The sequence below is a fragment of the Syngnathus scovelli genome, chromosome 6 (assembly GCF_024217435.2).
Source record: "Syngnathus scovelli strain Florida chromosome 6, RoL_Ssco_1.2, whole genome shotgun sequence".
NCBI lineage: Eukaryota > Metazoa > Chordata > Actinopteri > Syngnathiformes > Syngnathidae > Syngnathus > Syngnathus scovelli.
The window spans coordinates 9,522,017-9,540,772 of NC_090852.1; the positions used below are offsets into that span (position 1 = coordinate 9,522,017).

At 40.5% G+C, this 18,756-nt stretch overlaps 1 protein-coding gene across 6 annotated transcripts; it reads left to right on the top strand.

Moving 5' to 3' along the window:
- The first annotated feature begins 15 nt into the window (after positions 1 to 15).
- LOC125970408 (cyclic nucleotide-gated channel beta-3-like) lies at positions 16 to 18,423 on the top strand. Of its 6 annotated transcripts, XM_049722672.1 has the most exons (39): positions 16 to 1,031; positions 1,904 to 2,003; positions 2,415 to 2,496; positions 2,782 to 2,812; positions 2,884 to 2,929; positions 3,014 to 3,104; positions 3,606 to 3,625; positions 3,701 to 3,806; positions 4,347 to 4,371; positions 4,653 to 4,737; positions 4,825 to 4,955; positions 5,069 to 5,132; positions 5,481 to 5,556; positions 5,658 to 5,682; positions 6,927 to 7,194; positions 7,600 to 7,749; positions 7,814 to 7,861; positions 9,031 to 9,101; positions 9,227 to 9,426; positions 9,596 to 9,623; positions 11,202 to 11,361; positions 11,480 to 11,497; positions 12,220 to 12,252; positions 12,418 to 12,516; positions 12,589 to 12,743; positions 12,808 to 13,008; positions 13,184 to 13,392; positions 13,533 to 13,583; positions 13,870 to 13,956; positions 14,043 to 14,107; positions 14,188 to 14,310; positions 14,421 to 14,562; positions 14,631 to 14,790; positions 15,038 to 15,135; positions 15,253 to 15,336; positions 15,600 to 15,718; positions 15,808 to 15,954; positions 17,089 to 17,287; positions 17,441 to 18,423. In XM_049722672.1, exons 3-39 carry the CDS (start codon positions 2,416 to 2,418, stop codon positions 17,642 to 17,644), a joined length of 3,900 nt encoding a protein of 1,299 aa, XP_049578629.1. In that variant the 5' UTR covers positions 16 to 1,031; positions 1,904 to 2,003; position 2,415; the 3' UTR covers positions 17,645 to 18,423. The 6 variants fall into 6 exon arrangements, 5 of the variants coding, with proteins under 5 accessions (XP_049578629.1, XP_049578630.1, XP_068507161.1 ...); XM_049722673.2 differs by lacking the exon at positions 16 to 1,031 and having other exon boundaries at positions 1,421 to 2,003; positions 11,483 to 11,497; XM_049722675.2 differs by lacking the exon at positions 16 to 1,031 and having other exon boundaries at positions 1,422 to 2,003; positions 12,808 to 12,938; positions 13,357 to 13,392.
- Positions 18,424 to 18,756: the final 333 nt, after the last annotated feature.

Consider the following 18,756-nt stretch of genomic DNA (forward strand, 5'->3'; position numbering starts at 1 on the left):
TAAGCTGTGCTTTGTAACAGACAAAATTAATAAATGTTTCATTTTAGATGGATCATCCAAGTAACCTGAGGCCTGTAAACATTTTAGGTAAGTAGATTTGATGTCTTACTGCCTCTCTTGTACACTATGGGCAGTTTTATGTTGCTTGACCTCCATCTCAGTTTTCAGTTATTTGTTATGATCGTCAAAGGTGTTGTTTAATTTTTGTCCTTTATATTAATTTATTCATTCATTTGTTCACAATGTTCTGATGTTTTTACAGTGCGGTTAGCTGGGGATCAATCCAAGTTGTATACTGCCCGGTCACTGGCGGCGTTATAAGGGGTTCCGCAAGGGCACTGGGTGCCACAACAGATAATTGTTTTCTGGTTTATCCTCTGGAGCTTTTTTTCAACATTTCCTCCTTAAGGATCACATGAATGAATATTTCTCAGCGTTTTCTGAGGAATATTTGGGGTTTGTAAAAAAAAAAAAAAAATTAAGAAATCCCACAGCCCTATTAAGAAAAACATCCTGGCTACGCCAGTGTGCCTGTTGTCCAAAATTAGCTAGGTGAGGGTGAAGTTCACCTGCAACACATAATGAAAACAAAAAGGCTGTTTGAATTTTTGTTTTTGTTAAAAAAATCATTTTTAGTTTTGTTACATAGTATTCTATGCTGTCTGTTTTGTGACGGCTGGTATCCCTTCCTGCGTGACTTTGTGTCACAGTTAATCAGGTTGAGCTCGTGTCACAGATCAGCCATTGCACCTATAGTGGCTTTCTCTTTCTTCTGCTTTCTTTTTCTTCCCCTCACTGTTTTCACAACCACACATATACGTGTGACTTCCTTTCGTCTTCTACTTATACGATAGAACATCCTAACATGAACTATGTCCTCCATATTATCCAGATGTTGAGTTAAGATTGAGGCCAGTGATGGTGCCATCTTCCCGTTCTCGCAGCTTATCCCCTGCTGAGCACATAATGGGATCTGCATCCTGCAACCTTATACTCCTCTTTCTCCTGCAAAGCACTGGAATCTTTCCAAGGTGACCTGCTGGACTTCAAGAAGGTCTTTCTACCTGACACACGTGTATTTTTGCAAACTGCGTGTAAAAAAAGATGCATTATTAGAGTATAGTAGTTTAATTTAAAAATTGTAACTCATATTACTCTATATAGAGTAAATCTACACACAGAGTAAAACATTTCATGATTAGCGCAAACAAAAAAACCTAATAGTCATCTTTTGGAGAAAGTTAAACATTACAGATAAAACAATCAACTAAATTTGATATAGAAATGAGAAGAGATTCCCTCTATGTTAAACGATTCCATTAAGATTTATGGAGGTTAAACCAAATAATTTGAACATTTATAAGTCTTTTTCTTTTATAAGTTTTAAAAAAAAATATATATATATATATATACAGTATGCTAAGCGCGTTGGCCTTTTGCTATGCACTTTATAGTTCCAATAGATGCAGAATTCATCTAACAAACTACTGGTTATGTAAGCCATGACCTATATTTTGTCAAATGTGTATGTTAGCATTCCAGCCGACAATTAATATGTAGTTTTTGATTTAGTTGACGCAGACAAAGAAATTAGAGTACCTAATAGGAGCTAACGACCTTCGACTTCCTCAACGTCTATTTTGATTATACTTTATATAGCTCATGGCTAGCCTGTTAGTAAAAGTAGAAGAATTCATGAATAATACACAAAAGCCAATCTATAAAAAAGAAACTTGTGACAGGTGATTGAATTGGACACCCACAGCGACAGCTTCCCTGTTGAACGTAGCAACCATTTTCATTGCTTAGATCGGATGACGTCCTCGTCACACTTTACTCATCCTCAATCTGTCTTCGAGGCCCAGATTGGGCCTTAACCTTCAAGTGGTGCTCCTTAATCCAGTTAGCGTCGAGCAGTCGCTGTGGAAAATCCCCAGAGAGCTGCGTCGCACTGTGGATCTCACAAACACCAGGGACATGCTAGGCCACCTGTAGACCCTCAGGTAGGAAATGTTTACTTTGCATGTAATATTGATGTTGATAATGATGATATTTAGTGCACATACCAGACACTTAAGTATTTCACTAACCTGGTGCCCTGTTACAGACGTGGATTATCCCAACATGCCACAATGGAGATATTACTCAGCACATGTGCAAATCTCTAGCATTGAACCCTTGTTTCAATTTGAGACCAATTTTCTTCTGTCTGGGAAAGCAAGATGCTTCCTTTTCACCACTTTACTGCCTTTTTGTGCAGCATTTGAATAGAAGAAATAATAAAGTGAATAGAAATGCAAACATCTCCTTTGCTGCACCCAAGGGCTCTCTGTCAGTCATCTTAATTGAGATCATTATCGTAATTGAATCTTGACAAAGGACTTGTGTGCCTGTGTGTGCGTGTGTTTCAATAGGATGTTCAACTGGGTGGTGAAAGTGGTCCCTCATCCCCCTGGACCTCCTCAAACAGATGCAGATATCAAGACTCCTGCTGGGGTAAACACGTACACACACATGAACACACTTGACTCTTGATGATGTCAGCATTTTCCATCCTCTTGCTCATAGCAATTCAAAATTGACTAGCAAAACACAACTTTAATGATTTGAATACATTTAATAATCAGAATATCTGTTAAACATCTGTAGCTAATTGAATACAGCTAGTTCGAACAAATTTTAATCCATAATGGGTGGTATGGATAAAGGAAAGTGAAAGACACATTTTGAAACTCTTAAACGCGTCTGCATTCACTCTAAACACTTTTCTCTGTGTCTCAGATAAAACAGGAACTCCCCAAAAACAGAGATGGTATGAATTCTATATCATGTTTTATTTCTTGTGTGGGTTATGATTATTCTAATACCAACTATCCAACACAGTCAAGAGTCCTCCACTGAAGGGTACAGATGATGCTTCAGTAGACAGGTAAAGGTTTTTTTTCAAGTCTCTCAATGCTTAGCAATTTGTGAGTGTATATATGCATATACAGTTTTCACGACTGTTTCACAGCCAGTCCCAGGCCGGAGTCTTAGGTTGGCTGTCCAATAGCTTTGCAAGCACCCTGCCTCAGCCTGCCGGATCACCTCACCTCGACAACAAGGTGAGATGTTAAATACCATCCATTAATAGAAACGGATGATCTTTCAGTTGTACTGTTTTGATAAGACTAAAATATTTGCACTAATGTTTGGGTAGGCATGTCCTGCATGTTTTCTATGTCTCCCTGTTGCTACACACCCGAGTTGCCTATCCATGCTTTAATGTAGCCACTGGGCACAATATATTAAAGAATGGATATTTAAAAAAATAAATAAAAAAACTCAGCTTGCAGGTAAAGTTTGCAATTCAAATGCCATTACTCCAATTCCAAAAAGAATTAGGGGATTCAATTTACATAGACGATGAATTCATGAACAGACTATCACAAGCTTAATCGTATCTGTTTAATAATCAAGCACATGTAGATGAAAACATCCCTGACAAATGTGGCATATATTTATTTGCATTACATGTATAATACAATCTGTTGTTTCAAAGAGGTGAGACTATTCTACCTGTTCATCATTCTACGAGTAATATATTTTTATTTTCTCTCCACCAGTCTATTGGGGATGGAGAAAGGTAAAGTTTGAACCAGCAAAGTGCACATTCTGTGGCTGTTGCTAGAAGCTGAATTGCTTGATGTCTGTGTCCCAGGTCGGGAGTGATGGGATGGGTCACTCAAAGTCTGACAAAGGTGCTGCCACAGCCCGACGACAAGTACAGAGAAGACAACAATGGCAACGAAGAGGAGCACACAGAGGTGAGATGAAAATATGCACTTTTTCTCCCCGAAAATCAGAAATAAAAACAGCTTTATCCCATTTAATTTGTTGTATTATTATTTTACACCTCCATTTTTTTCTTTTGCGAGGGGGTGAATTTTAAATTTTAAAGTGGATCAGTCTGACCTGCAACGTAAATGGAAGAACTTTAGAAGGGCTTTACCAATTAGGCAATTAACCTATAATTTAGTTGTGTCTGCAAGGTGTATGTGTTGTCCTCTTTGGTCTGACGACAGAGGAAAATGTAAAGAATGGCAACAATGGCTTATACTACATAAGCACCGACTGACAAAAAGTCTGTTAAAATGACTTTATTTAAAATGACCTTAATTTTATCATGCTTCACTCACAAAATATTTTTCACTCAAAAACTTTTTTAGAACATTCTAGTGCAGGTTAAGCTTGTTCAAGTGCATATAGCAGCATTAATCCAAGCCAACTAAACTATTGACCATAAAAGTGATTTTCAAGATGTTCTGATTATTAAAACAAGGCTGTGTTGTTGTTCTGTGTTACAGGTGTGCGAAGTTGCAACAATGCCAGGTAAGTTTTGACTTACCAAGATTACCAATAGTGTATATTATTCAGCTCAAGAAGATATGCTAAATTATGGCCATACTCACTGTTGTCATTTGATTGTTTTAAATTTGTATCTTGGTGTTTTACATACAAATATTTATATTAGTCAATTATGACTTAACTACTGTGTTATGTTCAATCTTGCAAAAATAACAGATTTTTTTTTCTCCAATTAAATATAATTTATACTCTAATGTCATTTGTTGAGTACTTTTAAAGTAATTCTCCAGCACCCTTGTGTCCAGATTTTGACCCACTCCCGCACATCCCTGTAGTGGAAATGTTATCAGAAGAAGAGGCAGAGGAGAATGAGGAGGTGTTCCCCCCAAAGTGAGCCTTAATCAGCTCTTCCCGTACATTTGTACCCATCACGGCAACAACAGTTAACTTGACTATAATTGTTTTTGTCTGCTGCAGCGTGGTGACGTGGCTCAAGCAGAAGATCCCTCAGCCAGTTCTAATCCCCGCTAGTTCCGTGCCCATTGAGCCGAAAGCCAAAAAGACTCCTCGCTCATCTTTGGACAAAAGTACATACTTTACATTCCCTGGTGGGAGGACTCACATTTTGAACCTATTTGCACGTCACATCTGACACCATGATTAGGAGGTCACTCACTTATTTTTATTTTTTTTTCCCCATTTCATATAATTTCTACTGCAGTTCTTTCTCCACCACCTGAATCTCTAAGTGGAATCACACTGGACACTGATAACAAGGCCTCAGGGTAGGTTGACCTCCTTTAGTATCCTCCATCATGCTTCATTTTGCCTTTTATATCCTTCCATTGTTTTTTTTTTACACTTTGTCCTCATGTTCTTCTGTTTCTTCACACTCTTTGTTTTCATCTATTCATTTTTTGCAGACTTCATTTCTAACGTCACACACCTTTTCTGCTTTACATACTGTACTTCTTGTTCATTACTACTAGCTCATTATTTACTGGAGTTAACGCACACACCACAAAGTTTTATTTAAATCACATTAGTGTGTGATTACTCCCATTTAACATCAGTTTGAACGTGATAGGTTAGAGATGAATTACGGAGAGCTTGATTAGAGTGTTTCTCTTTAGGATGGTTGGCTGGTTTGTGTCAGGGCTTGGCTTGAAGCTCCCTCAGCCTGTTCTTCCACCCCAAAATGACGCCGAGGTAAGTTTTGACCCCCTCTTTTTTTGTTGTTGACCTCCTATCATGCATTTCTCAGTTCCTTCTTTGCACGTTGATTCTAACTTTGTGCGCTTTGCTCACAGGCCACAGCAGATGTTCTGAAGAAAGGTGAGTTGCACTTTGTACTTATACTCGGATTTAGACGATCTTTGCTAGCTCGATGGTTTCCTCAAAGCCACAATTCACAGTTCAGCTCAGCCAAGTGGTCCAGCATTAGTTGTATTTCTATTTTTCCCCCCACAATAAGCAGTAAGGACGTTTGGAGCTTAACTCAGTGCCTCTTCTCCTTCTGTTTTAGGGGGGAAGGCGCTGCGAGCCCCTTGAACAGCAGGAGGAGACGGCTGGGGGACGTTAGCGTCCTCACGCGTACATAGAGACACTTATCAACACTTAGCACTAAGCTTTGTGGCACTACTGCAGCTTTTTAATTCATACGCAATGATACGACGCAAGGCAGCTGGAAAATGTAACAAGAATATTCAACTCACCTAACTGTACTCAATACAGTTCAATATGAATGTAAAGCATTTGTTGAAAATTATTTTATGTTCTCTACCATTCACGGCCGCTAAACCCACATTATAAAATCTTGTTTTGAAGACTAAATTGTCCGTAGTTGCGAGAATGTGAATGGTTGTTTGTCTATGCACATGAGCGCTGCAATTGGGCCGTGACCAGTTTAGGGTACACCCCGCCTCTCATCCAAAGTCGGCTGGCATAGGCTGGCCAGTGACCTTTGACACATGACACACTAAATACACTCCTAAAGCTTACGATTTATTAGAAAAATTGAACTACATAAGTACATTTCCCACTCTTCTGACACAATAAATAAAATTCATGAATGCTTAATATTGTGGCAGCTATGCATATATTTCATCGTCTTATTTGTTGCACTACTTGAAAAGTATATTTTCATTTAAATCATGTTACATAATTAACCCTATTTATACTGAATGTTAGGAGCAATTACTGTCATATAGTATTTGTGCCAGTTTTGTGCATGTCCAATAATTTATAAAAAGAAATTAAATAAATAAGGTGTTTTGATGCACTTGATTTGTGTCTTTGGCCTTGAACTGTGAAATGTGGCATGCGGAGGATGAGTTGTTTTGTTGGTGGGGAAGTGAATCATCCTTTCACTCTCTAATTCAAATAACAAGCGTGTTAACAAGCTGTCATGCAAATATCCCGGGGGGAATAAAAAGTCACTGCATAAGAAAGTGTGAGCCTTCTTGTTTGACTCACCTTATCTCACTGGCTGTGGATTTGAGAGCATTGCAATAATGCGAAGAATTCTTTTTCCACTATGTTCTCTTTCCATACAAAATGACTCTGCCGTTCTTTCTTAGCCTCTACCAAACTCAATCCTGACATGGTGTTAGAAGACGTGGATTCAGACAGCGAGGGCCACATGACCTCAGCCCACACACAGCAGATCATAGCACAAAGGAGTTCCTCCATGCACCAAAACAAGTGTGAGTCAAAGCAAGCATCCCACCCGGCTTTGGCTCCAGTTCTTCAGGAGGATGCTGAGACCCAGACAGGCCGCTGGACACCGTTCATTGAAAGCATCAGGCGGGAGGCTGAGGATGTGGCCTTGGCCACCATGGAGGAACGGTAGGTTCTCATGAGGATCATTACTGTATATATTTTTTTTATTTAAACTAGTAAACTAGAGTTAGTGTGGTCTGATCAAACCTACACATGAAAATTGTAAAATAATAAATAGGGTTGAAAGGAGACCTCAGACTAATCTGACGTTTTGGTGCATTGTTTTCGAAATAATAAATTACACGGATATATGTACGTCAATGACACGACTCCCAAAGTGAAGCATCTTGGATACATTTTGAACTTTTTTTTTAAACGGTTCTCCACCCACTTGATTGTTTAATATTTAATATGAAGGGTGGCCTTTTCAGAGACCCAACTATTTGTATGGACACAATTGAAAACAGTCCCTTTAGTTTGAAGCACAAGTTAGCTCCAACCAATGACATTCAGCACAAAATATTTGGTTAGTTTGCAGCAGGAGCGCATAGAGATGACCATCATGGCCGCAGAAGTGGCGAGACAGACGGCCGAGATGGCCGTAAGACAGCTGGCCAGCGAGGGTCAGTCCATCAAACTATCACTGGGGAGCCAAGAGATGCTGGAGGAGCCCGACACAGAGTATGTGTTCCTTTTCTTCAGCTTGTGTATAGTTGACGCATGACCGTGCTCAATGTTTTTTCAGACTGCAAGTTTTAGAAGAAGAGACACCAGTGACTGAGCAAATCATTGTGTGAGTTCAACAAGGTTTAAAGCAAGGCTTCCATTCTAAATCCCATGAGTGTCTTGTTATGTGATCTGTGCACACGCTGTCTCACCATCACAGCATCACACCCTAGCAACCGCAGCTTCCCTTGGTAACCGCCCTCCCCTTCTTGCCTTCCTCTGTCCCCATGGTTCCCACAGTAACCTGCACACCTGCTGCCGCTGTTCTGTTTGGCCTGACACACAAAGGGGAAAAGACAGACATAAAAAGGAATATTTTGCTCCTTGCATGGCTACGTTTTAAGGAGATCTCTTTTAATAAGCTGCAATCTGATGCCTGATGGATTTTTTTATGAAAACAAATGCATCATGAACATTGGCAGATAAAGTGAGTATTATGTAAAACGTGAACATAGCCTCATGTCGTCAATTGATGCTTACTTTCGAATCTTATAATAATATTTTAAAAATTCTATTGTAATATTCTATGACATGATATGGCTAAATAATTTGTGGCCACTGCAAATGGTACAGTAATCCTGGCTAAAGGTGGTGTAAGTCCATGTCCACACACACACACCGCCTTATGTTATGTATGTACTAATTTGGATTTAATTATGATGAAGGCCGAGGGAGTTGTTTATCAGCACGGTTACTATGGATCTGGAACCTTTGGAGAATTACGTTTTAAATCGACTTTTAAAAATAGTTTTTAACAACCACAATTTATGAATTAACATTTATTAAGGGTGATACTATAAAACACAATTAGCAATGTCTCCAATGTCAAAAATAAGTAGTAAATGATCCATCTGTCCGTCCATCCACAGCTGGAAAGAAATACAAATACAAACAAAATAAGCAATACAACCAATGTAGTAAGCGATAGAGCTAGCAAATTTCTGTTTTCAACATGTGGACTGCACGGCACTCCCGCGATGACTTTAAAGGGAATGAGGGAAGCTGCTTTGATTGTCCACGAATCAAGTTGCTTGTTTTCACTCACACAACTCACCCTTTCTAAATGCATCGGCTGACAAAAATGCGACAAGAAAGAAAATTACACCAATTCCCACAGTTACAATGTCCTTTGCAGTAGACTTGCCCTGGACACAAAAATAGGGCCCCATGTTTTTGTAATAGGGCTAAGACATAATGGGGCTTTTTAAATGAAAATGTAATGCTTTTTACCTGCAGAAAAGAGGAGCTTCTTGCTGTTGAAGAGCAGGAAGAAAGCAACGCTGAGGAGGAAACCGGCATTGAAGAAGGTATAGAATAGCAGACATACAGTAATCCTAATTAGTAATTGCACGACACACATTGGTCAGTAAAAAGACATCTTCACATATCATTTACATTGTATGATGACACCAGTTTTTTGATTCCATGTAAGGAGAGCCGGAAAAGGAGGCAGAGCCACGAGGGATATCCCCGTCTCCCCCTCCGAGACCTGAACCAGTGAAGGTTTCTGAACCGGAGTGCGTTCAACAAGCAGTGGTCCAGAGCCGAGAAGAAGTTCCACAGGCTGAGCCTGTGACCCAGCAGCCACAGAAAGCTGACAAAGACATTCAAGGCACCAAGACTGACGAAAAAGTAACAAACACACATTCAATGTACATAAGTACCAAATTTGCAACAGTTTTAGCTCTATGAGAAACACACAGCAGATTTTCTTCTGGATATTCTTCCATCTTCATTTCCAATGCATTAAAAAATGAGGTGTCATAGAGCAAGATTGATTTGTATGCTTTGTCTTTTGCAGGAGGATGCCACTGAAGATGATTGTGGGGGTAAGTGGCGAGTATAGTCATTTGGGTGTGGCTCATTTTTACACCAGTGTTGTGCTAGCAGATAGCAATGAACATCATTGATAGCATGCATTCGTAGCCCAACATTATTGCTGACAGTATATATCCTATGCACTTGTGTCCTATGTAGCGCCAGTAAGCTGTGATGCATTTAAGAGCTGCCTGATGCGCATCCCCCACACTTCCGAGTGCCTGGGCAATATCAACGCCTTCTTCAAAGAGAACGGCATCTCCCGTGCCAAGATCCCCCCCATGCCTAATCTACCCGCCCAGCTGTCCGACATCACCAAGCATTTACCCTCTCTGCCGCCCGAGCTGCGCCAAGAGCTCTCTCAGATCCGACTCACGCAGGTTCCTCGTGACGTTGCCCGCAGTCTGAGCGAGCTCTTGCCCGCAGCCTCCACCGCCACCTCCTCGGTCGGCGCCGGTCTGACGGCGGCCTACCAGAGCTTGGCAAACATTCCTCAGAAGCTCTCCCAGTTTCCCAGCAGAACGCGGGAGTACCTCGGCAACATCCGGAGCCGCTTCAACAGCCTTATTCCTCAAGATGCCTAAGAAACGACAACAACAGCAAAAACAAAAGCAGGACTTGGAACTCAACGCTTTTGCTAGACAAGGCCCTCTCCCTCTTTCGCGCCATCAACTCCGCTCCCGTTCCCCATCTCCGTCCTCGCCCAATGGCAGCGCCCTTGACTTGCCAAATGTCCCCACCTACCCCCGCCTGCCGCCGATTGTCAGCCCCCCGTCCAAGCAGCTCGACTCGCTGCCCCGCCAGCTTTCGGGTCTCTCTAACCCGGCCTTCTTCATTGAAGATGACTCACACATTTCGCCAATAAGACGCACAGGTGAATCAGTGGACCTCAAAATTGAGCTCCTTAAAGTTACTTTTGGACTAGGTTACTATAAAATGTAGGTTTATTGAAGCCCCTACAATAAGGATAAACACTATATAGAAAATGAACGGACGGCTAGCCAAAAAGTATTTTTTATTTCTAAACCAGCCTTTTGAAGAGTTCATCTGGGAAAAAAAAAAGCATAATGCTATTGTGTGGGATCAAAAAAAAAAACAGAAACAGACACTTTCACCAGAAGAAAATTGTCTGGCATCCATCTTTGTACTTCTACTGCACACCTCTGTTGTAATATAACTGGATTTATATTTACGTTCATTTTTTTTCTGCCTTAATGACATCAACTTGTCTTGTTTCAGCTCATTCGGCCATATCTCAAATTACCAAACATAATTCCAAAATTATGTTGTGAATTTGTATCGATGAACTCTTCAAACCATCTTTTTAATGTTTTGATACTGCTTTAGCTCCTTCATACTGGTCTAGAGGAGACATTTTGGATTTAGTGAGGGTGGCTCATTTGAACGGGATGATCCAGATCCTTTATTAGATGAGCTATCAGAATACAATTATAGATGACCTAATTCAGAGGTCCTCGAGTATTCTTTTCCAATCAGCTCTGCTTTTGGCCTGCTTTGCTATGAGCATTTGTGTGCAGATCTTTCTCTTGGCTCTCCTTTTTAACATCTTTCTCTGAAAACTTCCACAGATAGTTCTCGACTCAGCCTCCGTCCAGCAGTCAATATCGAGGATTTCGACTCGCACTGCGAGAGTGCCGCAGAGGGGAAAGCGGAGCAACTCCTCACCCCGCAGGATCCGAAACTAACAACCTTGACTGTCCCCGTCACCCCAGCAGGAGGGCGACCAAGGTAAAACTTTTTTTTGTTAAATACTGATATTTGTGCAATAGTGGCACTTGGGGGCGGGGCATCTTTATTATAAAAATATGAACTTTTTGTATGTTTTTATCTCTCTATTTTGCATCAGCAGCAAAGGAGATAAAGAGTAAGAAGGTTGCATGGAGTGTTTGGATTGTAGTGTTTGTTGGCTCTCTGCAATCTATGTGCAATCAATGTATTCCTGCAGTGGGTGTGCTAATTTCACACGAATGCATCACTGTTTGCTTATCTGCAAGTGAAACATTTCTGTCCACAATCAAATGATAAGCAAAACATGGGATTTCATTTTTGGCGCAATGGTTGGAATGAAATGCTTCACATTTTCCTGTTGTGTAAATTGTCTCTCCCACCCTCTACTGTCCCTTCTCCTGTAATGCTGTATTTGATTTACTAAGTGTCCTGCAGATCTCATTGGGTTACTTTAAACAATATGTTTACATCTTTAAACAATATAGTTAAAGTGAAAAAGACAAAAGAAACATTGAGGTTCAGGTGAAATTCTAAAAAAACATAGCAACACTCGTGGTTTTTGCAGAACACAATTTTGTTGTGATGTTTTAGTTTGTTAAAATGACTTGTAAAACATCTTGTGCTGTTGTTGTCATTTGTTGTGATTGTGAGTCCGGAAAAAAGTCCCATTGTGATTTTAGCCACTGTTGATCAGCATAAAGAGGCAAAAGTCAATAAACGGATGTGTCAGCCCTGCATTTTAGCGACTTCAATCTGTTGACCACATTTGATCTTTTTATCCTTATTTGATTGTTGTCTCTGGATTTTTTCACACTCTCATTACTGTTTCTCAATCTTTGCTCCAATCACGTACATTAGTGGAGGAAATCGTAGGACTGTCCGCACAAAAATGTAAGACCTTTGATGATCCATCTTTCTCCTCTTCCATTTGTTTTCTCTTTGCGCTGAATGATCCACTTCCTGTTGCTCCCTCCCACTCATTTCCATCCATCACAGTGTCTTACAGTGTCATAGTATGAAACAATAACCAAACAATTTCTAACTATTCTCATGTAGTAGGAAGCTGCAATCTCAAAGTGAAGATGATGAGGAGGAAGCAGGCATCCCAATCAGAGCCTGGGCCAGCCAGTCCAGCATCCACAGCTCCGATGACCCGTGAGTACCAAACAAACACAGTCGATACTGTAGCAGGCGTCCCCATGATGACATGCCTCGATGATTTCGAAGCTTGCGAGAACGTCCGTCATCGTCTGCCAGTCAGACCAGCGCAGCGGTCAATGAGCGTCTTCAGGAGCTGGTCCGCATGTTTAAAGAGAGGACAGAGAAGGCGAAAGAGAAACTCATAGACCCTGACAGCTCTGATGAAGACAGCATCATCCCCTGTGAGTGTGACATCAAAGTGTGACCCCCAGCATTCTTCGCTCGTGACCTGTATCTCTTCGCCAGCTCCTCAAAAGGCCCAAGCGCCGCACCCCGCTCCCAATACGCTACGTGTGGGCAAGGACGTTTCTGAGGAGCCCCCTGGTCCTTCAGGAGGAGGAGCCGACAGTGAGCCAGAGGAGAAGTCCGAGCGGCAGGTGAAATCCCCTCGACGGACACGAGCCTTTGTGCGCTTCCGCTTCCCCGCCAGCATCGACCCTTTCACCAGTGAGGATGACCCCTCTCCCTACTTCCTCACCACCATTGTTCCTCAATGCATTATTAGCATGCCTTAGCTTAGCATTGGCAAAAGTTCCAAAACAAGATCCTGCTTCTTTGTAATGTCATGATTTTTTGTCTCAATCTCTCCGAGCATCTTCCTTATGTGCATCTTTTCCCCCAGATTTAATGTATGTCCTGTGGATGTTCTTGGTATCTCTGGCGTGGAACTGGAATGTTTGGTTTATCCCAGTGCGTTGGGCTTTCCCCTACCAGACACCAAGCAATATTTATTACTGGCTGCTGACTGATTACCTTTGTGACCTTATTTACATCCTGGACATCACCGTCTTCCAGCCACGTCTGCAATTTATCCGAGGAGGGGACATAGTTGTGAGTACCAAAAGATTCCCTAATTAATTGCTATCTCACGGCAAAAATTCAATGACTTTCACTTGATTATGTTCTGAGTCAGCCGTTTTTTTTTATCATCTACAATGTTTATAATTGCATATGTTGTCTTTTCTGAACAGTGCGACACAAAAGAAATGAGAAAGAATTACATGAAATCCAAACGTTTTAAGGTAAGTTTATTTGTTAAGACAATGTGTTTAGTCATAATGGGCTTTGTGTATTTGTCCAAATATATATGCAATAGAGATACATCGATTAATCGACAACTAATTGATTAATTGACAGTTCATTAATTGGCAACAAAAGTAATGGTTCAGCAAAGGGAGGAACATTTCCGTTAATTTCTCACAATAATGTATAATTATACGGAGAAACTCCGAACACTTGACATCAAAATTAATTATGAATATTTTATTTTTTGAATGATATTCATTACATTTAATATGTGTTTTTCAGTTTGATGTGGCTAGTCTTGTTCCGCTGGAGCTCTTCTATTTCAAAACTGGCATCAACCCTCTCCTGCGCCTGCCCCGGATACTCAAGGTGAGTATTGTCCTGTTAAAAAAAAAAAAAAATGATGGACAAGAATTGTACTGAGATTAATAGTGTTTTCTATTAATGCTCACTAGCTCAACTCATTCTTTGAATTCAATGAGCGTTTAGAGGCTATCCTGACCAAAGCCTACGTCTACAGGTATGCTCTCGTGATCTCATTGTTAGTCTTCAGCAGTAATGTTGGACTCCTCTTAAAAAGTCTTATCTTTTGTGTTTCAGGGTGGTCCGGACCACCACGTATCTCCTCTACTGTCTCCACTGCAACGCCTGCCTCTACTACTGGGGCTCTGCCTTCAAAGGATTGGGTTCCACTAAGTGGGTGTATGACGGCAAAGGCAACAGGTTGGTGAAATTGATGTTGCATGTTTCATTTGGCTTTGCAGATGAAAGACAGCAACCAAATACGTTAAGTTGATGCAATCCTTGCTTCCTGGAATGTCTTTTCTCCACAGTTACATTCGCTGTTACTATTTTGCGGTGAAGACCCTCATCACTATCGGGGGGTTGCCAGATCCCACTACCCTGTTTGAGATCGTCTTTCAGCTCATCAACTACTTTGTGGGAGTCTTTGTCTTTTCTATCATGATTGGGCAGGTATGTTAACAAAACAAAGTAGCAACACAAAGGTATGAAATGAAGGCATTTTTTTCGCCCCCGCTCAGATGCGAGACGTCGTTGGGGCAGCCACAGCTAGTCAGACAAATTACCGTACCTGTATGGACAACACCATTAAATACATGTCTTCGTATCGCATCCCCAAAGATGTCCAGAACAGAGTCAAAACCTGGTACAACTACACTTGGCAGTCACAAGGCATGCTGGGTAAGATCATGAGACCTTCAAATCACATATAAATTCAGAGAGCTGTCTATTAACCCCAGGCTAATGATACAGCCAAAATATTAGAAATAGCTTTCAATATGATGACTGCACAACAATATTGAAGATGTTTTAAATGAATATAATCAAAAACTGACCACTATTAAATTTGTAAGGCACAATTTTGAATCACTTTGGATTATTATGCTATGATATACTAATCGATGTTCTAACACTGTCCACCATTCAGACGAGCAGGAGCTGCTGACTCAGTTGCCAGATAAGATGCGTCTGGACATCGCCATTGATGTCAATTACTCCATCATCAGCAAAGTCCCTCTCTTTCAGGTCGAAGCCTTTTAGTTTTTTGTTTGGGATTGGTGGTTGTGTGTCATAGCAATAGAAATAAATCCCATGCAACAGTCCAACCCGTAAGTCTAAGTTAAGTGTGATTCTTTTTGACAGGGTTGTGATCAACAGATGATCTTTGACATGTTAAAGAGCCTGCGCTCAGTTGTTTACCTGCCAGGGGATTATGTCTGCAAAAAGGTGCGTTTTGCAGGGGTTTCCAAACATATGGGAACCTTTTCAGAAAATGACTTCGAATATTAATGAAGAATGTCGTCCGTGTAATTTCCAACATTTGAATTTGTTGGAAGCAACTGCATGTGGCAGCTAGGTGTGTCTCAATTGTGAATGTTTTTCTGTCTTAACGTGTTTGGCAGAAGATTCCGAGATTTCTTTCTCGGGTTAAGGCTCCAACTGTTGCTTAATACTTTTCAGTATTTTCCTCTGACCACGTTCCTCCTCAGGGAGAGGTCGGTCGGGAGATGTACATCATCAAAGCAGGGGAAGTGCAGGTGGTTGGTGGACCGGATGGGAAGACAGTTTTTGTCACTCTTGGTGCTGGCTCCGTCTTTGGCGAGATTAGGTAAAGATGTTTTGAATGTGCTTTAAAAGACGCAAGCGTGTATTTATTCATCTATTATATGAACCCTTCTGTCTCACTTTGATTGGCAGTTTACTCGCAGTGGGCGGGGTCAACAGGCGTACGGCTAACGTGATCGCTCACGGCTTTGCCAATCTTTTCATCCTGGACAAGAAAGACCTGAACGAGATTTTGGTCCACTATCCTGAATCCAAGAAACTGCTGCGTAAGAAAACCAGGTATGCAAAAGATGGGTCAGACAGAAGTATACACTTGCCCATTACACTTAATGGAAGTGACAATGGGCATATTTTACTGAGAACCATCAATTCATTTTTGTTCTCTGTAGAGGATGTATGTTTTTTCTGGGTATTTGTGGTCCGTATCTGAAGCCACACAGTGTTAGTTCCTGTTGGCCCTTACAGACGCCATAACCGAGTCCTGATGTCCTCTCAAAAGGACATATTGTAAAAAATAGATAAAAAATAAAATTAAATTAAAAAAAAAATAAAAACATGTGTTAGAGATTTGCTCACTCCAACTTATTTTGCAAGAACCAAACAGAAGACAAGGAAGTTCTTTTAGACACCTGCAGGTGGAGAGTCCATTCGTCGCTGTCTGAACAGCGATTATCGAATGAAGTCTGAACTCTCCTTCCTGCAAGGGCATATTTATTAGGAGGAACAGAGTGGGGGTGAGAGTGGGGGTCAGAGTAGACAAATGGCCGAAGCCCCTGGCTGATCAAAGCACAGCAGGGGGTCCTTCACGATGTTGTGTGAACTAAACAACTTTGATTGCTTCCTCTGCAGCTAGTCACTTTGTTCTACTACTTTTGTTAAGACAGGACAGGCGAGTTTAAGTATTACAGGTTACATTCCAACATAATCATAGGATCAAGATAACCTGGAAAACCCTAACAACATGTTTTGCCGGTTTTTTTTTTCTTTTACTGCATACATTTTTTTCCCACCCCTAAGAATTATGTGGTGTAAAAAAAATTAAATTCAAAAACTTTGTTTTCTCTGGGTCTCAGGAAGATAATAGGTCCTTATTCTGCTTCCATTTCTTCTACTTTTTTGACAGTTGGCAAGTACTTTTGTTGCTTTACTGCCACCTTCTTTAGCATGCTATAAGTATTCATAAAAAATATTAGCCAATAAAAGATATTGCCAGAAAAAACACAATTAGAAAACAGAGATTTTGGGTTCCAGTCAGAGCTCTAATTTTAATTTCTACATGTAGGACCTGAGTTTGAGGTACAGGGCCAGTCCAGCTGTGAAAAAAAGTGCAACTAATCTAAAAAAAAAAAAATCTTCCTGTGCTTTAAGTCAAACATGCTTTTTGCATATTCTTTCATCATTCTTTCCCCACAGGAAGATGCTCACCAAGGAGAAGAAACCTGATCCCAAAGAGGAAGCCAAGGAGCCTGCCAAGGTCCAGGTCACTCCTGTAAGGCCAGAGACTCCCAAGCTGCTAAGAGCGGCCTTAGAGATGACTGAGAAATCCACTGGACTCAAAGGAGCCATGGCTCAAGTTAAAGACAAGACCAACAAGTCTAGCGTCTCGCTGCAGGTCGACACCGTATTAATACCGCATTCCGTAATTTATACCGTATTTTGATTCAATCCAAATGGGTTAACCTCGTTTTAAATTTTCAGTGGCGTCTTTTGAGTGACACGATGAAAATGTTTTGAGACGACTAAAATGTTTCTCTGCTCTCTCCAGGCATCCATCTCGTCACCGGTTCCATCCCCCGTCTCCACGCCTTCAGTCACTCCCGCCATCTCCACCACGTTTCTCTCCACATTTGCCAGCTTCAACGACAACTCGGATATGTCGCTCTCTCTCACGGAGGACGTGCTGCCAGTGGATCACAGACAGGAGTGTGAGCGAGAGGAGGAAGAGGAGGAGGGTGGGATAAAGGTGTGATGGTAATAAGAACTGTTGGTCAAGTCAACAAACAAATGTCATGCTGGTGCACACAAAGTTCAAGTTTGAGGGCTTATGACTGACAGTAGAGGGCATGCTGGAGGGGGAAATATAAAGGACAAAAACTATGTCATATGCTCTTTACAATGCAGTTTATTCAGATAATTCTATCATGTGTTGGCAGATGAATCCCAATACTTTCAAACTGCTTTGAGTCCACTTCACTGAGCTGCATCATTATTTGGCCAGTGCATGAGCAACAACCAATGTCTTCTTTTTTCCAATATGGTATTTGTTTTTGCTGTTGTTGAAAAGTAAATGTTTACATTTTTTTTGTTAATTCAAGTTTGCCTTACTTTGATTTTGTGTTGATGTCAATAGCTTGCACTGCTAGAGTTTTATTTTCTTAGGTGATATACAAAAACAAGTATGCATGTATATGAACATAACTTTCACCACATAAAATGAGGCTTTGAGATACTATTCATTTTTTTGATTTGTAAAATAATGAGTGTATGATTGTTTTTGGAAGGATGTCCAATGTTAATGTTTAAATGGATATGTCATATAATGTGAAAATAATTGTATAGATGCTTTAATTAATACAGTGAAAGACCAGTTTTAAAAGTAGATTTCAATCATTGTAAATTATTACTCATTGGAGTGTCTGCTTATCATCATCATTGTCATCATCATCATTATATCATTCACATCACATGTATGTATATCATGTATGATTGTCTTACCTTCTAATTAAACATATTCAGCTTTTATTGTCACTCTGCTACCATTCAAACCATTTGTGTGTGTTTGAAACCACAAACCACTATTGTTTTAATTTAATTCTCCAGTTTTTAAATATATTTAAAGATTAATGGTGTTAATTAAGCCAAGGCGTGTACCAGTGCAAGATTACAGTTTCTTTTGTGACTCAGGTTGCACCCAAAACCACAGATATAGAGGAAATAACGTTTGCAGAGTACATATGGCTTACTTGTGTGGTTGCACTATATTTACTTACTTACCTCTATCTAGTGACGGTTTAAAACAACATTTAAAACATTAATTTACATTAACATTGAACATTTAAAATATTAATTAGATTAGGAATG